Genomic DNA, 23945 nt, shown 5'->3' on the forward strand with positions numbered 1-23945 from the left:
ATGACTCATTTACAAGAAGTTGGGTTGTAACGACTCATTTTAGAAAATACTCATTAACAAGATTCATTTACAAGAGGCTGGGTTTTAAAGACAAATTTTAGAAAAGACTCATTTACATGACTCATTTACAAGAGGCTGGGTTGTAACGACTCATTTTAGAAAAGACTCATTAACAAGATTCATTTACAAGAGGCTGGGTTGTAAAGACAAATTTTAGAAAAGACTCATTTACAAGAGGTTGGGTTGTAAAGACAAATTTTTAGAAAAGACTCATTTACAAGAGGTTGGGTTGTAGAGACTCATTTTAGAAAATACGAATATACAAGAGGCTGGGTTGTAAAGACTTGTTTTAGAAAATACTCATTTACAAAACTCATTTACAAGAGGTTGGGTTGTAAAGACTCATTTTAGAAAAGACTCATTTACAAGAGGTTGGGATTGTAAATACTCATTTTAGAAAAGCCTCATTTACAAGACTCATTTACAAGAGGTTTGGGTTGTAAATACTCATTTTAGAAAAGACTCATTTACAAGACTCATTTACAAGATGTTGGGTTGTAGAGACTCATTTTAGAAAATACTCATTTACAAGACTCATTTACAAGAGGTTGGGTTGTAAAGACTCATTTTAGAAAAGACTCATTTACAAGACTCATTTACAAGAGGTTGGGTTGTAGAGACTCATTTTAGAAAATACTAATTTACAAGACTCATTTACAAGAGGTTGGGGTTATTAATACTCATTTTAGAAAAGACTCATTTACATGACTTATTTACAAGAGGTTGGGTTGTAAAGACTCATTTTAGAAAAGACTCATTTACAAGACTCATTTACATAGTAGGGAGAATCTTTTCCCTTATCATCCCTAGACTCTAAAAAATACAGCAAGATAAATTATGTCTTGTTTTAAATCTACAGATATTAAACTACAGTTCTAGTTTTGAAACAATATCTAAGTGGGTGTGCATTTATTAAAGCCTCCACAGGAGGGCACTGTGTATGTGAATGCTTCTGTAAAGTGTCCTGAGACAACTTTGTTGTGATTTGGCATTATATAAATAAACTGCATTTAATTGAATTGAACTATTTCTGTAAAGGTGCACCTAGATGTTAAAATATGCAGTTTTGACAAGATCAGCTCAATGTTGAATGAATCTCTATAGTCTCATTTAGAAGTAATACAAAATGGTTTTATCACCCTGTGAGTCAAACAAATGTATGAGTTGCTTTTTGTATGAGTCACTTCAGCCTCCAGCAGGAACTTGGAAACCAGTTTTTTTTAAGCCTGTGGGAGGAACAGTTGAGTTGTGACATTTAAAGCTTAAGCCACAGTTTTATTCTGCCAAATGTTCAACATTTGTGAACGTTTTTTCACTAAATAGGCAAAAGATTTATTAAAAACGTGAAGGCCGAGGAAACTGTGAGATAAGACATGTCTGGATTGTCTTTATTTGTCTATCTTGCTCAGCTGGGACCACTTATATATTTGGTCGTGATGGAGGATTGGTGGTTTATACGTGGCCCCCCAATGAACGTCCGAGCACCAGGGCAGACCGACTCGCACTCGGCTTCAGCACCCAACAGAAACATGCCATCCTGCTTCGAGTCGACAGTGCGTCTGGTCTTGGAGACTACCTTCAGCTCCAAGTTGTAAGTCCACATGATCACTTTTAGACAACAATGTGTGTTTTAATTGTATTTGAGTCATTCATCCATGTTGCTCGCCCACAAAGGTTCACGTTTATTCTAATATTGCTTCACTGACAAGTGTTTCGTTACTCGACACATTGAATTGGTCCAGCTGGTAAATTCAGATGCAGCATCATCAGATTGTGGTAAACTTAGACTTAAGAAAGGATTTTGCACTTACAGTACAAAACAACTCTGTCACAGAAACAGACAAGTCAGTGGCTGTGCTGAAAAAAGTATTTTTGTGACGAGGCTCTGTTCTACTCTCTGTAATTAAAATTAATTCATTTTATAGACGCATAACAAATATTCCCTTTAAAAAAACATTGAAAATTATCTTGTTATGTCTGGTTTGTGCTTCTTTCTCTTACATATTTGCATTCCTTGATTTAATTGGTTCATTACTCGCATTACTTCTTTCAGCCTGTGATTGTAGCTGCAGTGCTTGATGTTTTATGTTTCTTATTTGCTCATTATGGGAAAACAGGAACAAACAAAGCAGCTGAGCTGCACTCAGACATGTATTTGCATTTGAGTTTTTTGACAGAGTCATTAATCAACCTCATTTCAGAGAGCTCTCGTGTGTTTTTCAGTCACAACAGGCACATTTATTTATTGGCAATTACTGAAAATGTTGCACAAATTGGTACTTGACGCGAAACAGGCATTCTCACAGGCTAAAATTATCATCACTATTAATAAGCACATTTTAGAAACATTTTGCATTGAAAGTTACGCTACTTCGTTCTCAAATGCTTCAGTCAGTATGCATTTGTATTCTAGCATGCCTTTTAAAGCATATAACAAATGCTTGTGTGGTAGAAAACTGCATTTCATCAAGACTGATTAGAAACCTCTTCTGAATCCGCTTCATGCACGTAACTGTGTGTGGCTAATTATTTCATTTTTAGTTGTTTGTGAAACAGTGTCGATTGGGTTTATTAGCACAAAAGACCCCCAGAAGAACATTCATAGTGTCAGTTTTATGTGTTCCTTAATTTATCGTTTGTAAATATACAAATCAGTTCGAAGCCTTAAAAAGTGAGACTTGGATTTACATCATGTTTTTCAGTGTATCTTATTTAGAATAAACTTAAGCGTTAAATCCGTGAGAGAAAAGATGTACTGTGCCAGATTTAGCCACTGGCCTATTTCCATCCATAGTCTCTGACAGGTAAGTACATTTTTAATGTGCCTGACAAAAGCAGTACTTCATAGCATTTATGATCGTCCTGACTTGCTTTTTGAATCTAGGAATTAGTTCTGTAAGTAATTAGCTGCGCCTGCAATGTTGATTTTTTTAAAAACATTATGGCAAACATTTTGTCGATGTAGGGCAGAAACCTTGTATCTTAATTTTTGCAACAGTCACCTTCACATCTGCAATGTTTCTCATTCCTCCATGAAGCACCGTCTTTTATATGTTTCCACTCACATTAGACAACACTTTTACATTCTCACGCATATATTAATAAGAATATTTAGAGTCAAAGGGGGAAGGTGGGATTCAGTATCTTGCCAAGGACACTTCCTTGGGGATTGAACCCTTGATCATCCAATGAAACGACAAACTGTGGACTACTAGGCAAAAGCCGCACTGATTGTATTTCCTTGTAAAATACATAGTGATGGACTTCTCAAACTTTAGTGTGTAACATGAAGATTTCACATTTATGACTGTCATCTGCATTACGCTGGACGATATGGCCAAAACTTTTATCACGATATATTTCTTAATTTCGGTCGATTACGATATAATTCCGATAACGATATAAATAATATAAAAGCCTCAGAAAAACTGTACAAACCGTACAAATAAATTAATGTTCACCTTTTATTTGTATTTAGCCTTCAAAGAAATTTGAAATCACTGTCAAATAAACATAAAACTCTCAACTTTGTCAATATTAATAGTTTTAAGTTTAAACAACAACATAACCTAAACAACCCATGCAGTAAATGTCTGCGTTTGCTGCATGTGCTTCTCTTTTGATACAGTTGGGGGGTGTTGTTTCAGGGACACGTTGACACGTTAGCCGAACCACTTTCACACCACCGAATTCGTCTTTCCTCTCTTATAAATTGTGTCATCTGCTTTCTCTTCGCTTGTGAAAGCTTGTTCAGTCACAGTCTGACGGTCCTGGGCACTCATTTTAAATCAAAAACTTACGGTGCGTTGAAGCTTAGTCTAGCCTAGCCCGCTACCACTGACTCCTTAGAGCTGTGGTGTACATCACAACACACTTACGTAGTTGTGTCACGGCTTTTTCTGTTCAGGTTGAAACTGAAGCAGCCACTTCAACCTGAACAGAAAAAGAAACGTGTCAGTGAAATGCTGTAATCATAGCATAATGTATATCAAAATATCAAAAATGTGCTTAAAACTCATATCACCATTATTGAATAAAATTATATTGTGCTATATACTGTATACCAATATTGAATTATTGGCCAGCCCTTATCTGCATGCAATAAAATATTGCATCACTCACACTAATGGAAAATTACTGATGTACAAGTTGAATGGCAATGATCCTAAAATTCATCCTTGTGGCACCCCCAAAGTGCAGCCTCCCATAAAAGACATCAAACTAATGTTTTGCTCTTGTCTGTATGTGTGTATTCATTTGTCTAACACAGCTAAGTGACATTAGCAAACACAAAAATGTCTAGAACAGTCGGTTTTGCAAATATTGAGCTAAAGTATGGTGTGACAGAAGCTGAGTCATCCCCAACACATACTCTGACAGGGTGAGGTTCAGTGTCTCATCCAAAGACACGAAGACAGGAGGGGCGGGAAAGCTTTGTGCTGCTCTTTCTCTTAAATACCAGCCGCTCAACAAACAAACTGAAAAACTTGTATATTTCGTTGTAAGAGCTTTAATAAGGAGAGACAGGAAAGAACCCCTACATTTCTAATGAATGATCTTGTCTCCTCCTCAGGACAAGGGCAACATTAGAGTGGTATTCAATGTTGGCACCGACGATATCAACATCGAGGAAAGCTCCAAGTTTGTCAATGATGGGAAGTACCACATAGTTCGGTTCACCCGAAGTGGTGGCAATGCAACTCTCCAACTGGACGACCTGCCAGTCATAGAGCGGTACCCCTCAGGTAGGCCCTTCCGCCCACATAACCCCACCCTACTGACTCATGCCTGCACTGCCTGTTCTGAGGCAGCCCGACCTACACCTCAGTCCAAATGCAGCCACCTCAACGGACTGATGAAATAAAATATTGTTCTTTCCATGTTTATTTTAACACTGACTTTGAGATATATAATTGCAACTTTGTTTTTGTTACTGTGTTTGAAATGAAATATGTTTGATCTGATATGAAACATGACTTTTTAAACCATAAAATGAGATAGCAATTACAATAGCGATGTATACTAGCCAGCTGTATTATGCTAGGCCTGTTAAATAGTGTTAAAGGTAATTTTCTGTAAATAGTAAATTCAGGTTTTAGATATTTTTCCTCACATAAAAGAAAATAATAATAGTTGGTGCAATTCTGGGCAAATAATAATTTAAAAACTTGTCATATTTTGAGATAAATGTTTAACTAGAGAGAAAAAATAAGAAAAAAGGTGTACTATGTTGAATATAGTTTTTTGTTTTTATACATTTGTTTGTTTTATATTTAAAAGTGGTAAACGCAGGTAGCTAAAAATGATAAATGGTAGTTGTTGTGAGGTGTGTGTGAGGCTTATTCCTGTATGTAACTCTAAACTCAGTCAGATACAGAATGTGAAACGTTATTTCCCTGTGCTCTTGCAGATGTTAACCCCTGAAATGTTTTTTTTTCTTAAATTAAGTCCAATGAACAGAGAGTAAGAGTCCGCTCACTGGAAACATAGTCAATGCAACTTCTCTCCTCGTGGAAACGCAACTTTACCGTAACGCAGCCACATGCAAACAATGAGCAGACCATTACTTTCTTTTCATTGCTGTTCTTTGTGTATCCAGCTCCTGTACCACGTATGGATGTGCGTAATTACTACTGTGTTTTCATCTCTAAATTAAAGGCAACAATGATAACGAGCGCCTGGCCCTCGCCAGACAGCGAATCCCCTATCGGCTCGGTCGAGTAGTTGACGAATGGCTACTCGACAAAGGTAAAAACCCTGATTAAAATTCCTTAAAACTTTGAGCTTAAAAATACAACTTGAAGACAGTTTATTATATTGTGCACCATCAACTAACATTAAAAAAAAATCTAAATCCATAACTAAGTAATTAAAAGTTGGGCAGCTGTAGTGTGTAATACTGTGTAAACTCTAGTGCCTGTGAACGTATCTTGTTAGTGTGTATCTGATAATATCAGGTTAAAGGGACGATGGAGAGATTTAAATGTGAATAAATCAGAAAATAGAAGTGCTGATAAAATATGCTTTATTAAGTCTGGTAAATTAATTTTATTATCAAATTGTAAATAATAAAGCATTTATTAAAGATTATATTGAAAAAATTGTTATCAAATTAAAGTACATGCAAAGTATTGTGACATGTAAAAATGTTTTATGTAAATTTGAACTAAAAGAGCAATGCTTTTTGAAAAAATATGTAAAAGTTTTCCTCCTAAACTTAATAGAGCTTCTTAAATTAGCCTCTAGTCCCTTTAACAGTGAGCAGTGCTAGAGCTTATAACCAGTGCATGCTTTATAGGGCAACAGTTTTCTAGATCTGTTTCTCTGTCTGCCTGTCTGTTGCTCCTTCAGATACAATGTTGTGCTGCATAGCCATCACCATAGCAACCATCTGTCAGCCCTGTCTTCTCCGGGCCCTGACTCCTCTTATCCGCTGCCTTCTTCTTCTTGTTCTCCTTTATTTCTGTTCTCTGCATCTTCATCCTCAGTCTCTTCTCCCACACTTATCTTCCTCAGTCTCCTCCATGGTTCTCCACGGCTTCGATTTGCTCTGCCATGCTTAACCTATCCCATCCTCTCACCATGCATTAGGGGGGTGGATTGTGTAACACTCAAACACTCTTGTATGTGTGTGTGTGTGTGTGTGTGTGTGTGTGTGTGTGTGTGTGTGTTTGTGTGCGTTTGTGTGCGTTTGTGTGCGTTTATGTGACTGCTGGCATGTGTGCGTTTGTCCACTTTCCTTCTCTGTGCGGCGTGTCTGGTGTGTGTGTGTCCGTGTAGGCCGCCAGCTCACCATTTTCAACAGCCAGACGACGGTGCGTGTTGGCGGAGGCGAAGACGGTGCACCCATGTTCCAGGGGCAGCTGTCTGGCCTTTATTACAACGGCCTCCGCATCCTCAACATGGCTGCTGAGGGCCACCCGCACATCAGAGTAGAGGGCAGCGCGCGGCTGGTCGGCGACATGCCGTCCTCCTCCATCACCCCGCAGTCCAGCGCTGCAGCCGGTGGCAACCGTTCAGGCTCCTCCCCCTCCATTAGTGACATCACAACCACTACAGCCACGAACAGGAAGCCAGGCGGGACGCCACAGGTCAGTGCAGTCCTGATTATATATATATATATATATATATATATATATATATATATATATATATATATATATATATATATATTGTCATTGTATGGAAACATACAGTGCTGACATTGTGATGACATTATTATTATTATTATTATATATATAAACCTTTGCTGTGTGTGGTCAAATGATTTTCCTCTCAAACGCATAAATATCACTACACTGTAATCATCCCTCAGTGTCACAACAGATTACTAGAGGAATTGCATTTCCTGCGAAAATGCAGTGCGAATGCTTAATGCTGAATAACTTGCTGAAAAACAGCTGAAATTAGCTAACATGCTGAAATGTAACTGAAATGGAGTAACAAGCCTAAGTTAGCAGAAGGAAGCAGAAATACATATTTGCTGAATTAGGTTTCAATAAGCAAAGATGAGCACAAAATTTAGGAATTTAGCTAAAAACAAAGCTGAAATATGTATAAAAAAAATAGCTTAAGAGTAGCTGACAAGGCAGAAAGAAGTTTAAACTCCCAGAAGGAAGTGGAAGTAACTGAAATGAGCTAAAAAAAAATGTGGAATTAACTTAAAAAGCTAAATTTAGCACAAAAACAGCTAAAAAGTAGCTGAAATAGTAGAAAAAGATGAGCCTAGCTGAAAAAAATGAATGGAGGATAACAAGCTAAAATTAACAGAAAGAAATTAATTAGGCTGAAAGTAGCAGAAATTACCTCAAAATACTTTAATGAAGCTGAAAACAGCTGAAAGTAGCTAAAAATGCTTAAAAGGTCATTCAAAAAGGTAGAACAAGCTTAAATTAGCATAAGAAAGCAGAAAAAACACCTGACTGCCCAATTAGACTGAAAGAAGCAAAAATTAGCACTAAAAAGTGGAAATTATCTGAAAATAGCTGAAATAAGCAAAAAAAAATAATAACAGCTGAAAAGTCGCTTTAAAAACAGAAAGAAGCTGAAATTCCAAGAGAGAAGTGGAGAGAGCTCATTTTTGCTCCATTAGGCTGAAAAAAGTTGAAATGAGTGCAAAAAATGTGGAATTGACTGAAAAAGCTTAATTAGCACAAAAACAGCTATATAGTAGCTGAAATAGCAGAAAATGCTGAAACTTGTATAAATAAGCTGAAAGGAGCACAATAAATTGAAATTCACAGAAAGAAGTTAGAAGAAGCACAAAAATGTAGTTAGCAGAAATAATCTGAAATTAGCACAAAACAGCTGAAAAAACTGCTGAAATTAGTTGAAAGTAGCTGAAAAAGTTTAAATTTGCACAAGGAAGCTGAAAGTAGCTGAACAGAACAAAATGTGGAAGGAGGAGATTTGAAGGATGGAAAGTGAGCTCGATTCATTTTCTCTGAGAAAAAAAATGGCAGAAAAGGCTAAATATGTCAAAAAGCTAAAGTTGCATCAATACCAAAAGTCATAGAAGGATTGTCCTGAAAGAGATGAACGTTTTGATCTATGATTTGTTGAAATAGCTTGAAAACTGCACGGTGAGAATTGTGCCTAAAAATGTATGGAAGAAAAATGGATCACAACAGTGTGAATGCTTCATCAACATTCACACTGTTAAAAAGTGGCAGTTTGCTTTGATAATTTTCTTCCTGAACTTATGAGGATTAGTATGCACACAGCCCACTTATGAAAGGCAGAGACATGACGGGGGGGGGGGGGGTACTTTTTCCCGCTGTAAGTAGCAAGGCAATTTTATCTATGTGTCACGCAGTTCATACGCTGAGGCAAATTAAACCGTTACACGAAGCAAATCACTTGCATTAAATAAAAAGTACAGCGAGCGACATTAAACATTATGGATGACAGATCTGAAATAACTATAGAGTTGAAATCGATGCTGGTGATGATGAATGCTCAAGATACAATGAAAAGCAGAGGATCGTTTTAAGTCTTTGAAGTATATTTTTAAGCTTTTAAGTCTGTTTAAAGAGGATGTTATATTCCAACATCAACAGCCAGCAATGATCTGTATTTAATGGATGATTAAAAATCTAAAACTATAGCTTCGGTTAAGCAGAGGAAAAATCAGACTAAAACTAAAAATTAAAAGCCATAAAAGTTGTCAAAGTACTCAATTCTTCTATGATTTTGATTTGAATATTTATGCTTCTAGCACAATATCTATGTTGTAAATGATTGTTTGGGCGTTAGCGTAACTTAAACTCGTCAGGGTTTTAGTAAATATCGAGTTAGAAAACGGCAAAAATGTTCTTCGTCTTTGTTTACAACTGAATTCAATCAGTTACAAAATTCCTCCCGTTCTCAGCACAGCTCGTTCGCATCTGCTCTCAGTCCCAACATCTGCTTTAACGCTTTCCACCGCTTGAGTTCCTCTCCTCCTGCCAACTCTCTTCCTTACAGCTTTTACCCGTTTCTTTACCTTTTTGCATTTGACTTGTTGTCTCTGATTCCATTGCTCTCCCTCTGACTCTATTTACATCTGGGGCTTCTTTTAACGACTCCATACCGGTCAAGCACCGAGACTGTCTGAAGTGTGCTTGTTCAAACGTAAGCAAACGGCTAGCAACAAAATGTGAATCTGTTGATTTCGCTTATTTATTACAAATTATGTAAGACTTATGGTAGCGAATGATGGGTGTTTGTAGCGATGAGTAAATGACGCCTGTGTGTGGGCACATTCCTCTAATTGTCAATTAATTAATCAATTAATCAGGGGAGTGGTGGTGCAGAGGCTAGAGGAGGTGGGCCTGTAATTGGAAAGTCATAGGTTCAACTCCCCGGACTGACAACATCAAAATGTGGGTGGAAAAGGTGAAACACCCACACCTGCCGCCACCCTCATTTGCTCTCTGGGCCCTTGAAAGGCCCTTAACCCCCACCATCTGCTCCCAAACAGGTCTCTCTTGAAAATGAGTCCTCGTGACTCAGTGAGACTACTTGCATAAATAAAGGGTAAATAAAATAAAATAAATAAATTGTTAGCACTGTGCTGACACTGTGTTGTCTCACCTGATGGCAACATCTGCTGGACTTAAACATCATCGCAGGCAACCTGGATAGAGATCGTGTTGACTGAACTACGTTCACTCGGTCTGACACCAAATGATTAAATAATAAATGAAAGAGTCCAGTACCAGCATCTAGTCCAGTTGATTTGAATATAACCAGAAAAACAGTGTCTCAAACATAGAATCTACGGCATTTTGTTTGTAAGGAAAGATAAATGAAAATGTGTTGTGTAAAAATCATGTTGGACATGAACGTGCTTGTGAACACTGGAGCGATTATGTGAGGGGACAAGGCGGGGTTTACTCATTTTTCTATGAGGAGCAGACGTTTTGGCAGCATGTTGGGCCCACGGTGATTTCTTTTCTTTGAGACCAGTTCTCCTGCGCTGGAGAAAATTCTATCACATTGCGCAGAAGAGGAGGAATTACATACATATTTTATTACGGGGTTGTAGATGTGCAGATATAAGTGTGTTTCTGATTCTTCCGATATTCCTAAGTTCCTGATAGGTTGGTGGAATTAATCTGCTTTCTGAAAACAGTACTTCATTGTTGGTAATTAACTACAAATCATGTGACTTAATAAAACATGAAATACAATTATATTGAATTAACATCATGCCTGATGTTAAATGTTGAGTTCAAGGTCCAGGCTGTGTTTCTTGCTCCACCAGCAGCTGATGGGGACAGCTCAAAGCTCCTTCTTTCAGCTTCACACTCTGCTTTGAGGCATTTCACAGCTTCCTTAAGCTTTGGATGAACTTCTTGAATTTTGTATCTCGGGTCAAGCATAGCTGCAAGTGCCATCACACTCACAGACTCCAGACTGAGTATTTGTGACTCTTCTTTTGATGGTTTCCAGGAGCTACGTTGCAGGCTGTGTGCTCACATTTGAGGCGTTGCGCGAAAGCTCATCGTCCAACATTTTCAGCACTGGAATGACCAGACACATTCTCTTTAGACGGCTTCTCTTCAGCTCCACTGAAAGGAGCGAACACAATGAGTGTTTCTTGAATGGTGCTATAGTCTTCCGCAGAAAGTGGAGTGTGATCTGTTTTTAAGGAGGCTAGAAAGACCCAGTGATCTGCTGTTCCATCTTGTTGGGACCTCACTGATCAGTTTCAGTTCCCATCTGCTGCTGCACTTGAACCTCCTTCTCTTTAGCTGTGGAGCCTGGTCTGAAAAAGGAGATTCTTGATCTGTGATTGACTTTTTCACAATTAAAGCATGTGCAATGCAGTCAGTGCCTAAACTGAAGAATTCTAGCAGATGCAATCCTATTTGGTGCCACGTCTGTGACGAAACATCTTACTGTCAGCTATAGCCCACTCCACCATCAGGTCCTTTTTCACTTGTGCCATATTTTCAGTGGTATGGCTCCGTGGGAAGTGTTGCAGTCCCAACAACGGTATACACATTTTATGGCTCTCATCAGTGTAGTGGCTATCTCCAGCCAGGTATGCCTCCATATTTTCCAATGTCCACATATCAGCTGTTTGACTGCCTTCTGTACTTCTGTCTCGGCTTCTTCCTCAACAATCAAAGTCAGCACGACTCTGGACTCGAAACATGCTCGGACGTGTCGATGTTGTTGAACCCACGTCTATTTAGTTGTTATTTTTATTATAGATGGTACACATATACAAAAAAATGCAATAAAAAACATTGAAATATTTCATATTTGAACAGCTATTGTGGCTTTGAAAAGGATGTGAATTGCCAGTGTTAGAATTTAAATGTAGTCAAGGTAACGAGAAACAGTGATGTGCAAGAGTTTTATATCAGGAATAATCCTCAGAGCTCTGTTGTTTATTGTGTACAATACATGGTAAGACTTGTAATGACACATTCATGTAAGTAATATCCCTATAACAGAGCATTGACTGGAAAGTGGCCTTTTTAATAATAAGCATGACCTGTAAAAATATATGTCCCGTTTATGGGGGGAAAAAATCCTACTTCTGATCTTATTTTTAAGCTATTTTTAACAGAATGCTAAAAGGATTTAAAATAATTATGACAATTCCCCCAAAACTCTAACAGGACAAACACTCAGAAAAAACAAAGCCTTAAAATATTGGTTATATATGGAAGATTGAGATGAGTTTCATTAATGAGGTTGTTGGTAAATGATAAGAACAAAGTAAAAAGAGCAAAAAATAAAAAGAAAGGCACAGTACCGTAATTTCCAGTATATAAGCCACTACTTTTTTCACAGGCTTTGAACACCACATTTTATACAATGCTGCAGCTAAATTATGGAATACATTTTTTTGACAGGCTAACGAGCTTCATGCCACCAAAACATTTAGCCTCGTCACGCCCAGACGCTTATATACTGTAGCTGCCCAATACACATCTCTCTTGGGGGGGAGGGTCCTCGAGACTCAATGAGATTACCTGTATAAAGAAGGGTTAAAAAAACTGAGCTGTGAAATTACCAAACAGGTCACAGTGAGCGTTTCATTGGTCCACTGTCCCGCTCTCTCCTCCCCACCCCTTGCAGGAGTTTTCCCCCTCGTTGTATGAAACAAAGTATTTGTAGCCACTTGAAATATGTGTGAATCGTAAATGAAATCAAATCATGAATTTACCTCAAGACGAAAGTGACGTCGAGAGCGACAGTGAAAGAGAGACGTGGGACGTGTGTGATGAAGTAATTCAGAGGCTGTTCAATTCTGACACTGAAGACGACTTTAATAGTTTTAGTGCACAATAGCGATCAGTGACTTCCTGGTAGGCTACTGTATTTTTTTATTTTTTTTTACCAGTCGTGTTACAGGCACTGCTCAGAAAAAAAAAAACATTTATTGTACTTATTTGTGTATGTTACCAGTACGTATTTAATTCAAATTTTAAAAAATCTTTCTGTGTAAATATCTCATGAACACTTGCGGCTTATACACAATTGTGGCCAATATATGTAAAAAAACTGTTCTTCTTTTTTAATTTAGTGGGCGTGGCTTATATTCATGCGCATTCAATAGTCCGGAAATTACGGTAATATTCATAGTTATTACACTGAAAACTGTAATATGATAAAAGATGGATAAAAATAACTGTACAAAAGGACAATCTGAATGTTACAATAAATCTTCTGCAAAATTAAAACCGTTTTGATAATAACACAACCATTATTGAAAATGTGGCGCTATATTTATTATTTAAAGTTTCCAGTGCTGCAGTCCTTTAGTAAATAGGATGAAAGACAAAACCAGTAAAGAGCATGCAGCTGTATAATAAACTCAACTGTGTTTTTGTTGCAGGGCTTTGCAGGACTTTATTTTTCTTCTACAACACATCCTCTTAAATGGATTAGATGGCAATTTCTCAACTAAGAGGTTCCTCCCTGCAACTACAGTACAATAAATGTTTGCCCTAATGAAGGACTTAATAGCTTTTACATAATGAGTATTCAGTAAACTAATAAAAATGGGACAAGAGAAAGACATCATTGTTATTGAGACATAATTAGAGAGAATTGAAGTTATTGTACGGGGACACATTTTCAGAAGCTCCTTTTTATTCTTGATTGTTCGGATCACCACAGAGGTGTTGTCGGGCTCTTTCTGCTGCAGTTCTGTGTTATAAAAGTGCCGCACTGAAAAATATATTTCTTTTTACTGTCTTTTTTTTCCCCTCTGTCTCTCCATGAAATAAGTTGCCATGGAAATAGTGAGCCCCGCTACCCGCAGCTTGCTCTCTCTCGCTCTCTCCCGTCCAGGCTCCCACAGAGAGTCATTCCTCTGTGTATAAACCACCAGCTGTTCCAGATGTAAATAATAGAACACTGATAGCTGCGAGCTAAGCCTCAGGCATCAATAATGGATACGTGAGCTGGATGGATGCTGCTGCAGAGTGACACTGCCGTCACGGGGGCTTCTTTTAACACCTCACCTCTCGGTAATCTCCCAGATCGTGCATGCGCGAGTTAAGTGAACTTCTCGCGCTCCTGTGATATATCGATGTCAAGAGTTAAATCTGACACGCGTGACGTGCAATCAGAAGCACCATGTGTGAACTGGGTCAGACCTGCTATATTATGCTCAACGTACCGCAGAAAGCTCCACATAAGTCAAGTCTCCTGTCAACTCTCACATTCTGTTTGTACGTGTGCGTTTGTCTTGTTAAAGCTGAATCTACAGCTTCTCTGTTGAGGCTCCCGTGTGTTGCTTGGCAACCAACCTGGCCTTAACCAGCACACATATGAAGTGGAGATAAAATCCAGTCGCACACTCAGGTGGATTAAGAACAATAGACCTGAATTGCAGCGCGTTGCATCACAGGACGGGCGGTGAGCGACGTCTAACTGAGGTTCGACGAGTCCAAGTAATTGAGCAGTTTAAGCTTTAGTGTGTGCGGAAGTGGATCTGCTTGAATCGCCAGTGGGTTTAGCTGTTCCATGAGTGCTTTTTGTGCAGAGGGAGTTCAGTCAGTGCTGCCTCCTGACGTCCACAGTGAGTTGATTTTTTTTTTTTGGCGCGCGTGTTGAAAAGTGGAAGGTATTAATAATGCATGACAGCTGAGCATCAGCAAGGAAAAGAGAAAGAGGGACTGTGTGAGTGTTTATGCTAGAGGCATGCTCGCAGTCACTTAGGTTTGATGCTTGGTGGCTGTCTGTGGATGTGATTTTGCGCGCATGGTTCATGTGTGTGTGTTTGATGCAATGATTGACAGAGGAAACTTGTGGAGCCCAATTGGCCATCAGGAATCAACTGACACTTCTTTAAACTCTTAGAGTTTTCATTGTGCATCGCTCCCTCCCATCCTCTGTCGTTTCTTTGCTTCAAATCTTGCTTTTTTTTCCCTAAACTTCTGAATCTCCCTGCTCACTTCCTTCTTTCTCTCTCCCAGCCTCCATATCTTTCCATATTTACTCTCCACCCCGCTCCTCCACCGCCTCCTCTTGTCCCGTCCTCCCTCCCTTTCTGTCTGTGGTTGAGCTCCAGTGATAGGCTGTTAATGCAGGCGTTGTATGAGTCTATCTCACCATCTGCAGTAGTGGAGCTCGCTCCTCTCTCGTCAGGATCTATTCAGCAGCCTTCCAACTTCATCCTGTGTGCTTGTTCACGTTTTGCTAGAAGTAGACCGATGAAGCATCTTTGGGCTGATGGAGTTTGTGTGTGCGTGAGTGGTTTTTTGTTGTGAAAGTAGCAGGCAAGCTGTTGAATCTTCTTCAAGAGTGTGTGAGGACGTAGAGCAGGTATGTGTGAACTAGGCAGTCAGGGAGGCGTGGACGGCCGCTGGCACTGTTCGGCTGCTCAGGTAGAGATTTTGCTCTTTCAGCATGCAGATTCTTTTTAATGTTTCCTCTTGTGTTTATTCTTACCCTCACTATTGTTGACAGCCTGTCTGTCATTATGCCAGCATGCTCTCTAAGGGAAAAGCTGAGCAGCAGTGGGTTAAGATTAAGGCGCGGATGTCTCTTGGGTCTACATTGTTCATGCACATCTGATAAACTTCGGCGAGTTATTAACGCGGTTTTTATAGCCTTTATGTTCCTGGTTTTCCTCGTGTTCACTTTGTCCCGTCACAAAAGGTGGATCAATACTCCAATTAACACTTTCCTGTTTGAATGGGGCGGTCAGCTGGTTACGTGATGTCACAAATCAGAGGAGGCACCTTGTAAATTTTTATTAGAGCTGGAAATCAGGATTCCAGACAGGTGCTTCTGATGGTCAAGCATGGTGGTTTAACATTGATTGGTGGCAGATGTCATAGGCAATGTGTTTCCCACTGGCTGACTGGTTCAAGTGTTATTTGGATCCTGGCAAAGGCACAGAGGTTTATTGACTGGCTGGATGCCAGGGGCTAAGCTCACCCTTGCAGCATTTGACAGGCCAGTGGGCTGAACTGATTGAAAAGGCAGCGGAGGGAAGAGACAAAGTCAAGCATCAATGACCTAATGCATGTTTCAGGCCATCCTAAACCACATTAGACTTGTTAGGGGTAGCATCCTGCCTTACAAGGCCAGAGCAGGCGATTTAATATGACCTGCTTCTTGACTACATGCACAATCTGTGCCCCTACAAAGACATGGTGGCAAAAAAGCAATTAGTTTTGTGTAAATTTCACCGAAGACATCGATACTCAGTTAGTGCTTTGATTAGGCCCAAATTTTCCATCAGTTTGTGTGTGAGCTCTTCTCGTTGTGTAACTCTGCTGCTCTCTACCCTCGCCTTTATTCGCTGGGTTACTAACATCCACTGCAATGCATCACAATTCAATTTTAATTTCACTGAGCGCCCAGAGTGGTTAAAATACATGCACGTGCACACAGTAAAATCTCACATGCCAAAGCGTCAAGGCAGGCGATGTTCAACAGTAGTTCATGAATATGCGGCGCACATTAGCGCGGTGTTAAGCAAAGACAGCAGCACTTTGAAGCCCTCCTTCTGGTCCGTCTTCTTCTTTCTCCACCTAAAACTCGGTTTTATCCATCCATCTATCTTTTAGCGACTCCCTCTTTTCTCTCCTCTCCCCACACATCCTGGCAGGAATAGCAAATCAATGCACAGGTCCCCGATGAGGGTGCACACTCCCTGTTTTTTTATTTTTTTATTTTATTCCCCTTCATTTTTAACTGCCTGAACTTAAGAGTTGCCATGGCAACAGGAGGTGCAGGGACGGAGAGAAAAAAGGGCGCCTTTTCCATTGAGAGGAGACAAGACAGAGAGGAAGAGCTGCTGTTCAGATACTCGGTAAAATACGGGCGTTCACGGAGAGGTGCTGAATAAAACAGCTAATTGTTGTGTTTTATGTTTTATTTTTATCCACACGCTGCACATTCCTGGTCCAAACTGGAACGCTTCCCAATATCAGACGAAGCAGGATAATGAAAAGGTTTGAGCAAACAAGAGGGGGAGGGTTAAAAGAGTAGGAGATAAGTGGTAGTTCCCTCGTGGATTTAAACAGGATTCATTGTTTCTCTCCTCCCGTTTTCTTTCTTCTCCTTCTCCTCTCGTGTTCTGGTTTTGGCCATGAGCCATTGCTGGGGGCTGGAGTGCAAACTGGATAACGTGTGGGCGAAGGGTGGATGCTGTGTGCTCACACATGTAGAAAATAAACAGAAGAGGTGTGGAGCGCAGGCTGTGGGCCTTCATAAACTGTATATATGTTTTATTCAAATCTTGATTTTGTTTCCCCGCAGTCGGTGGACGACCTGCTAGTGGCGTCAGCTGAATGTTCAAGCGACGATGAAGACATTGAACCCTGTGACCTCAGCTCAGGTGAGACCCATCTGTTGATGTTTTAGCTTGTTTTATGCATATTCACCATTGCTCAGTTTTCTTTCCCATGGTCACTTGCTCTTATGAATTTTTCATTTTCACTTTGGTTGCTGTGTCTGGGCACCACCTCATATCTTCATGCTTTGCTTTTTGCTCCTTCCCCTCACCTTTCTGTTATCATTTGTTATATTTAATCTTAGAGAATTTAATAGGGATGCACCAATACCACATTTTTCTAAACCAAGAGCAAGTACATTTACTTATATTTGAGCACTAAATGCCATCACACTTCTTACAGTTAGTCAAACCTCTAACATATTTAATACATTCTAACAGGTGATGTACATGTTGAAATTTTACATTTTTAATACATTTTAGAATACATTGACAATAAAATAATCAGTTAAAAAAAATACTCCCCTCATAAAACATTTAACGGTCATCCTCACTGCACAGCAGAGGCACTATTCCTGCCCGGTAACATTGCTAAAATCTGAAAAATATACAATAATAATTTTAAAAAAATAAGGCAATGAGGCAAAGACGTCCTGCTCGCAGCCGTACAAGTGTAGAGACGGCAAAAACAGCTACTTTAAAGCAGCGTTAGACTAGCATGAGTTTAGCGCTTTCCTCTGAGATTTCAGCAGCTACAGACTCATGAACGACCTGTCGTAGACAACTCTGACAAGATTTGATCACATCCACTCTCCTCAGAATGGTGTGAATTGATGAAGATGGCCAGCCTGGTGGGGTCAGCTCGCTGCTGACTCGTCGGGTGGCTGATAAACAGCTCGTCAACGAGGTTTTTCTGAACCATAACTTTCGCTGCCATCGTGCTTTTCAACAATGTCTTTTTTCACCTCAAAGATGATAACGGAGGCTTTTGTCCTCTTACCAGGGACTGAGCAGTGACACACTCAGGAATAGGACTTTCAAATCCTTATACAGTAGTCCCTCGTTTATTGCAGGGGTTGCATTCTGGACCCCTCCACAATAAGTGAAAATCCACAAAGTAGGAATGCTATATTTATTTTAGTATTTATATATATATATTTTAAGGCTTTCTGAATCTTTCCCACACTTGCAATGTTCTAAACTCTTAAACCTACATAAATTTAACAACATACCAAACGTATATGTACTGTACAGTAATTACATACTGCAAAATTTTATATAGGGGCTCACCAGCCTTGGTCTAGTTTTGATCCGGTTCTGATCGGCTCTCTGCAGCCCTTGAGCATCAAGATGCTTTTAGAGAGAACCGAACCTTCGGATAGACAACACAAAACCACACAATGGTCCTGATCAAGTCCGAATCTGGATGAAAAAAGTCCTGGTGAGCTCCGAAGAAGACACTGGACCTCTAAGCAACACCTCCCCATTTGAGAGACCTCATGGGCCAGCAAGCAGCACTCGGATTGACCGATGAGGCTGGAAGTAGTCCTGGTCCAATTCCCGGTCAGTTCCGTACGGCTCTCTGCATCCACTGAGCGCTGAAGTCACTATGAATAAGGACCAAACTTTTTCGGATCGGATCAAAACTTTCCCTCCATTTCAGCAGCAAGCAACGGCTGGAAGCACTGTTGGCTTCTGGGTAATGTAGTCCTTTTGACTGGCGATACAGTGTAGGATGATTGAGAAAACTATAAAATGGCAGCACCTGTCCGAAGTATTTTTCGTTAACTTGTTATTGTATCCCGTACTGTCCCAATTACATGAGTAATAGTAAAGTTGACAATCGTATATCATGTACAATCTTTTTTCTTTTCTTTTTTTTTGTCGTTTACAATCTTACTTTGAAAAACCGCAAAAAAGAAAGTCTGCAAAAGTCGAACCGCGAAGTAGCAAGGGACTACCGTGTTCCCTTATCTGCTCAGTTGTTCACTTTGTTCACGCCACACAGCTTCAGATTTTCCCCCCTCTTCTCCTGGTGTTTATTGCCAGTTAACAAAGAAGTTTATGGTGCATTACCGTGACCAACTAACTGATTAAGAGTGTGGATCAGGACAGCCAACTTGGGGAAAAATATAAATAAATAAATTCTCCTCTACCACCAGACTGCTCAACTAAAAGATCAACGACACGCTGCCTTAAAGATGTATCAGTAAATATTTTTATGAAATTGAATACAAGTATGAGGGCAGGCAAAAATTATTGAATACCTGATACTGGTATCAGTGCATCACTATTGAATACCTGATACTGGTATCAGTGCATCACTAGTATTTATTATTTTCCATTATTTATTTTCCTCACTGTTTTTTTTTCTTCATCAGCTCACAAAACAAAAGAATGTAAATTGTTCCACCAACCATCATTTAATTTTCTGTCAGCTGCTGCAGCCTTCACCACCTGCATTTATCAGGAAGTGTCAGAATTAATATAGGTACCTTTGCTCTGACCCTCCTCTCAGCACTGACATGTAATCCATAACCAGATGATATGTAAACAACTTTGGCTCTAAGCTGCAGATTACACCTGCCAGCACACCATTAGAAAAATGCTTATCCAATAGTTCATCACAATGATGCATCATGTCTTCTTGCTCTCCACCCACCCCCATCACATGCAGTTCAAATTAATAATGAATGAAGAGATCATTTTCCTCACCTCTTCCTCCCCGCTTACAGCTGGTCCTCCTCTGCCAGAAATCAAGGTGTTCCCGGGTCCGTCCGAAGTGGTGCGGGAGAGCAGTAGCACAACAGGCATGGTGGTGGGCATCGTGGCAGCCGCCGCCCTCTGCATCCTCATCCTCCTCTATGCCATGTACAAGTATCGCAACCGCGACGAAGGCTCCTACCACGTGGACGAGAGCCGCAACTACATCAGCAACTCAGCCACGCAGCCCAACGGCAGCACCAAGGACAAGCCGCTGGGCATCGCCAAGATCTCTAAAAACAAAAAGAACAAAGACAAGGAGTATTATGTCTGAGACGCAATGTCCCCGAGACACAGACACTTACACCTTTATATATAACGCTATATGTACATAAATAGATATATTCTCCAAGAAAAAAAATGTCATACACAGGAACATAGACTTGATGATTTTAATGTTTACTCCCCAACGTTCACACTTGCACACAGACATACACTAAGCAGCCCACACGCACACATTTAAACATACACACAGACACGCCTGGAGGCCCCGGCCCTTACTGTGTACAGTATTTACCAATGAGCAAAGCCTCTATCAGAGGCTTGTTTTATGAGCATAAACACCATTCCAAATGAGTTAGAAAGCACCAGTTCATCTCCCAGCTACAAACCATTTTGGGGCCAGACCACACACTTCTCTGCCAGCCGGACCTCTGGAATGAGCGAGGCCGAGGAAGACTTTGAGTGAAGCACATGGCAGATTGAGTGGGCTGAGTGAGAGGCGGCACACAAGAACAAAGAGGATGTAAAAGCACTAAGTGTCTCTTCCAAGCTTCTTGGCCTTCCTCCCTGTTAGCAGATGGGACTCGACAAAGCACAGAGGATGCTGAGGAGACGAGCACACAAGTGGTTTGAGCCTAGCCTCGAGGAACAGGACAGGAATTCAATGTGTAGCCATAAAGACAGTGAGTTACGAGTAAAACGGGCAAAGACGGAGCCGGTGTTAGTCAATGTAACGGATGAGATGTGGTTGTTACACCGCAGAGCTGATGTCTTTAACGGCGCCCTGTAAATCACAAAGGTGGAATCAGACTGAGAGGTGTTTTTTTTCCTGGACAAGATACTTGAGACTTCAGATGCTACCTACAGACACCAGTCGTGCATGATTGCAGTGTCGCACACACAAACGTATACAAACACATACAGAGTTAAATTTAAAGATCCACAATACCTGTGTGACTGACTCTGAAGACCATCAGAGAAGATGGAGGTGAAAGTGACCACTATGATAATTGTTATGACAATGATAATGATGAATATCGGGCAGTACAGACTCTGGGGATGGGAGGGAGGGGGGAATCTTAATGCACGTGAATTATCTTACTCCGTGTGATTTATACTGCGTTTAAAAAAAAAAGCAAACAAACTCCAGATAACACCGCCATCGCTAACTTTTTGGCTTGAAGTAAACACACACACGCTCACGCTCTGTAAGGGTTTTTTCGGTTTTCGACAATGATTTTAAATCTTCAGAATCAACTCTCAGTTCGAATCGTTAAAAGTGTGACCATCTCGAGTGTGCTGCATGCCTGAGTCTCTGAGCTGTGCTGTGGAGTGGTGGTGTGTCCAGGTTTTTTTTCTCCTGTGGGGGATGGGGGGGGGGGTTGTAGCAGGTCACAGTGTAACACCTGGATTTGTGTGCCTAACCACAGGTGATGTCCTGCTTTTTATTCTGATGTCCTATAAGCCACGCCCACCATACTTGCTCTAACAAACCGCCTTTTATAGACAAAAAACAGCAGAGGAAAAGAAAGTAAAAGTTACCGTGTGTTGCTAATAGATAGAAAAGTCCAGTTGACGCCATCAGCTGTTCAGCTTAAGTTGCTTTTCTTTTATCCTCTTTCACTTTGCCTCCATTCTGCCAGTCGACTGATTAATCAACCCTCCCGACACACTAGGATGGATTTCTTGTTCAGTATAATTCTCTCTTCAAAGTGTGTGAGCCCTTTACAGCTCATGAACTGTAGCCCCCACCCCGCCCCATGAACTAATAAATAATACAAACAGTGCCATGACTCAAGCAAGCCCCTCCAGTTCTTCCAGCAAGATAACTAACCAGGCAGATGCATGCAAACATGGACCAGGGCGAGGAAGAGCCTGAAACTGACTGTGAGACGTGTTTTGTCAAAATTAACGTTCCCATTATTCTATCATCTCTAACTGGCCTTTTGGACCTCTGTTTCCTGCCCTCTTTTTCTCTTCTTGTTCGGTATGTCCCCTCGCTTTGGGTTCATCCACGTCTCTGGCTTTCTGCCCATCTGTTGTGTTAAAATAAAAAGGAGGCGTCTCAACCGATGGGATTCCACATTTTAGGTGTTTCATTAACCATGTTTATTTTCTATATGTACAATTTTTCTACAGTATTTTACTTTTATTTTTATTGTTACGGTTCTTTGATGAACATAAAGTGGAAATTTATTATAAAAAAATAGTTTTGAAGATTAATGAGTAAATAAAATATTACCCAAGTGAGCCTACGGGTGTGTTTGTTCGGCTTTCCCTCGCAGTCAGAAATGTGTGCGTGATCTCATCACCCGCAGCCATGAAAGTAAAGAGCTGTCAAATTAAGACGGAGTAGTCATGGTTTGCATAAAGCTTCAGAGCGTGTCTTGAAGGGGAGACTTCTGACAGAGAGCTGCATTTGAAGATTGATGCCACTTTCATGTATTTGTTATAAAAAAAAAACTGCTGCAGTCAGTGCCGGGAAAAATGAGGCTCCTTTAAACATATCTAATGAAAATAAATTATCCATAACTCGCATAAGAACTTAGTATTAAGCATTATAAAATGTATACGTTTTATTGCATTAAGGCAACAGTGTTTTTGCCTGTGTCTGTATTTATTTGTTTCGTTAGTTAGCAAAATATCTCATGGAACAATATATATATATATATATATATATATATATCCCCCCCATCCTGTCCGGCATTGTGACATTTAGAATTAATGTCTGAGTGTCAAAGTGATGCCCAACAGATTTACTTTCACAAGCAGAGCATGAGCATTATGGCTGGCCTTAATGCTCCACTTGATATATAAATTAAATTTTATTAGAATTTGCTTTGGGTTTGTTTCATGGAACAATATTTTAATGAAAATATCAAAACATAAGAATTAAACCATAGTATAACTCTCAGTTTTACAGGTGTTGAGCTAACATTTGATGCAGTACAGCATTGGAGATTAAAGTTGGCGTTCATCAGGGTTCGTTTCTCAGCCCACTGTTGTTTATTGTGGTGATGGACACAGTTACTGAGCTTATTAGGAGTGAAGTGCCGTGGGGTCTGTTGTATGCAGATAGTTGTGGCTGGAAGTTAATCTCCAAGATAGTTTCAGATGGTGGCAACAGGTACTTGAGAGCAAGGTCTGAAAATAAACGCAGCAATAACAGACCATGATCTGCTCAAAAGCTAACGAGACATTAACAATTATTGATAGAGGAAATGTACTGAAGCAGGTCGAAACGTTCAAATATCTGGGGTCGGTGATAAATGCCAAAGGAAGCTGTGAAGATGACATTAAATGCAGAATTGGTGCGGTGTGGCAACAAATGGAGGGAGCTGACAGGAGTGCTTTGTGACAACAGGTGCTGATTCGTATTAAAGGGAAAGTGCAAGATGATGGTGGGCCCAGTCTTGCTTTGTGGAGCCGAGGTATGGACATTAAAGAGAAAGGAAGAGGAACACCTGGAAAGAATAGAAATGCAGACGGCGAAATGATGATATAAGAAAAACACTTGGCATGGCATGCATCACGGGTAAGATACAGGAATCAAGAATGAGATGGTATGGGCATGTGCAGCGAATGGAAGATGACAACAAGGTAAAAAGGCTATTAAACACAGAAGTTTTTGGTCAATGAAGCAGGGGATGGCAGAAGATGATCCAGCGAAATATGAAGACACAACAGCCGATACACAAAACAG

General features: G+C 40.1%; 1 protein-coding gene across 1 annotated transcript in view; it reads left to right on the forward strand.

Moving 5' to 3' along the window:
• Nucleotides 1-21295, forward strand: part of nrxn1a (neurexin 1a) — a gene marked incomplete in the record, with an annotated part of 91833 nt that extends 70538 nt beyond the window's left edge. The window contains 6 exon segments of the mRNA XM_037691501.1: nucleotides 1470-1651; nucleotides 4634-4805; nucleotides 5719-5808; nucleotides 6841-7151; nucleotides 17284-17362; nucleotides 19993-21295. Coding sequence (XP_037547429.1) covers nucleotides 1470-1651; nucleotides 4634-4805; nucleotides 5719-5808; nucleotides 6841-7151; nucleotides 17284-17362; nucleotides 19993-20294 — 1136 coding nt within the window.
• Nucleotides 21296-23945: the final 2650 nt, after the last annotated feature.

The sequence above is a fragment of the Nematolebias whitei genome, chromosome 17 (genome assembly GCF_014905685.2).
Source record: "Nematolebias whitei isolate Nwh7 chromosome 17, NemWhi1, whole genome shotgun sequence".
NCBI lineage: Eukaryota > Metazoa > Chordata > Actinopteri > Cyprinodontiformes > Rivulidae > Nematolebias > Nematolebias whitei.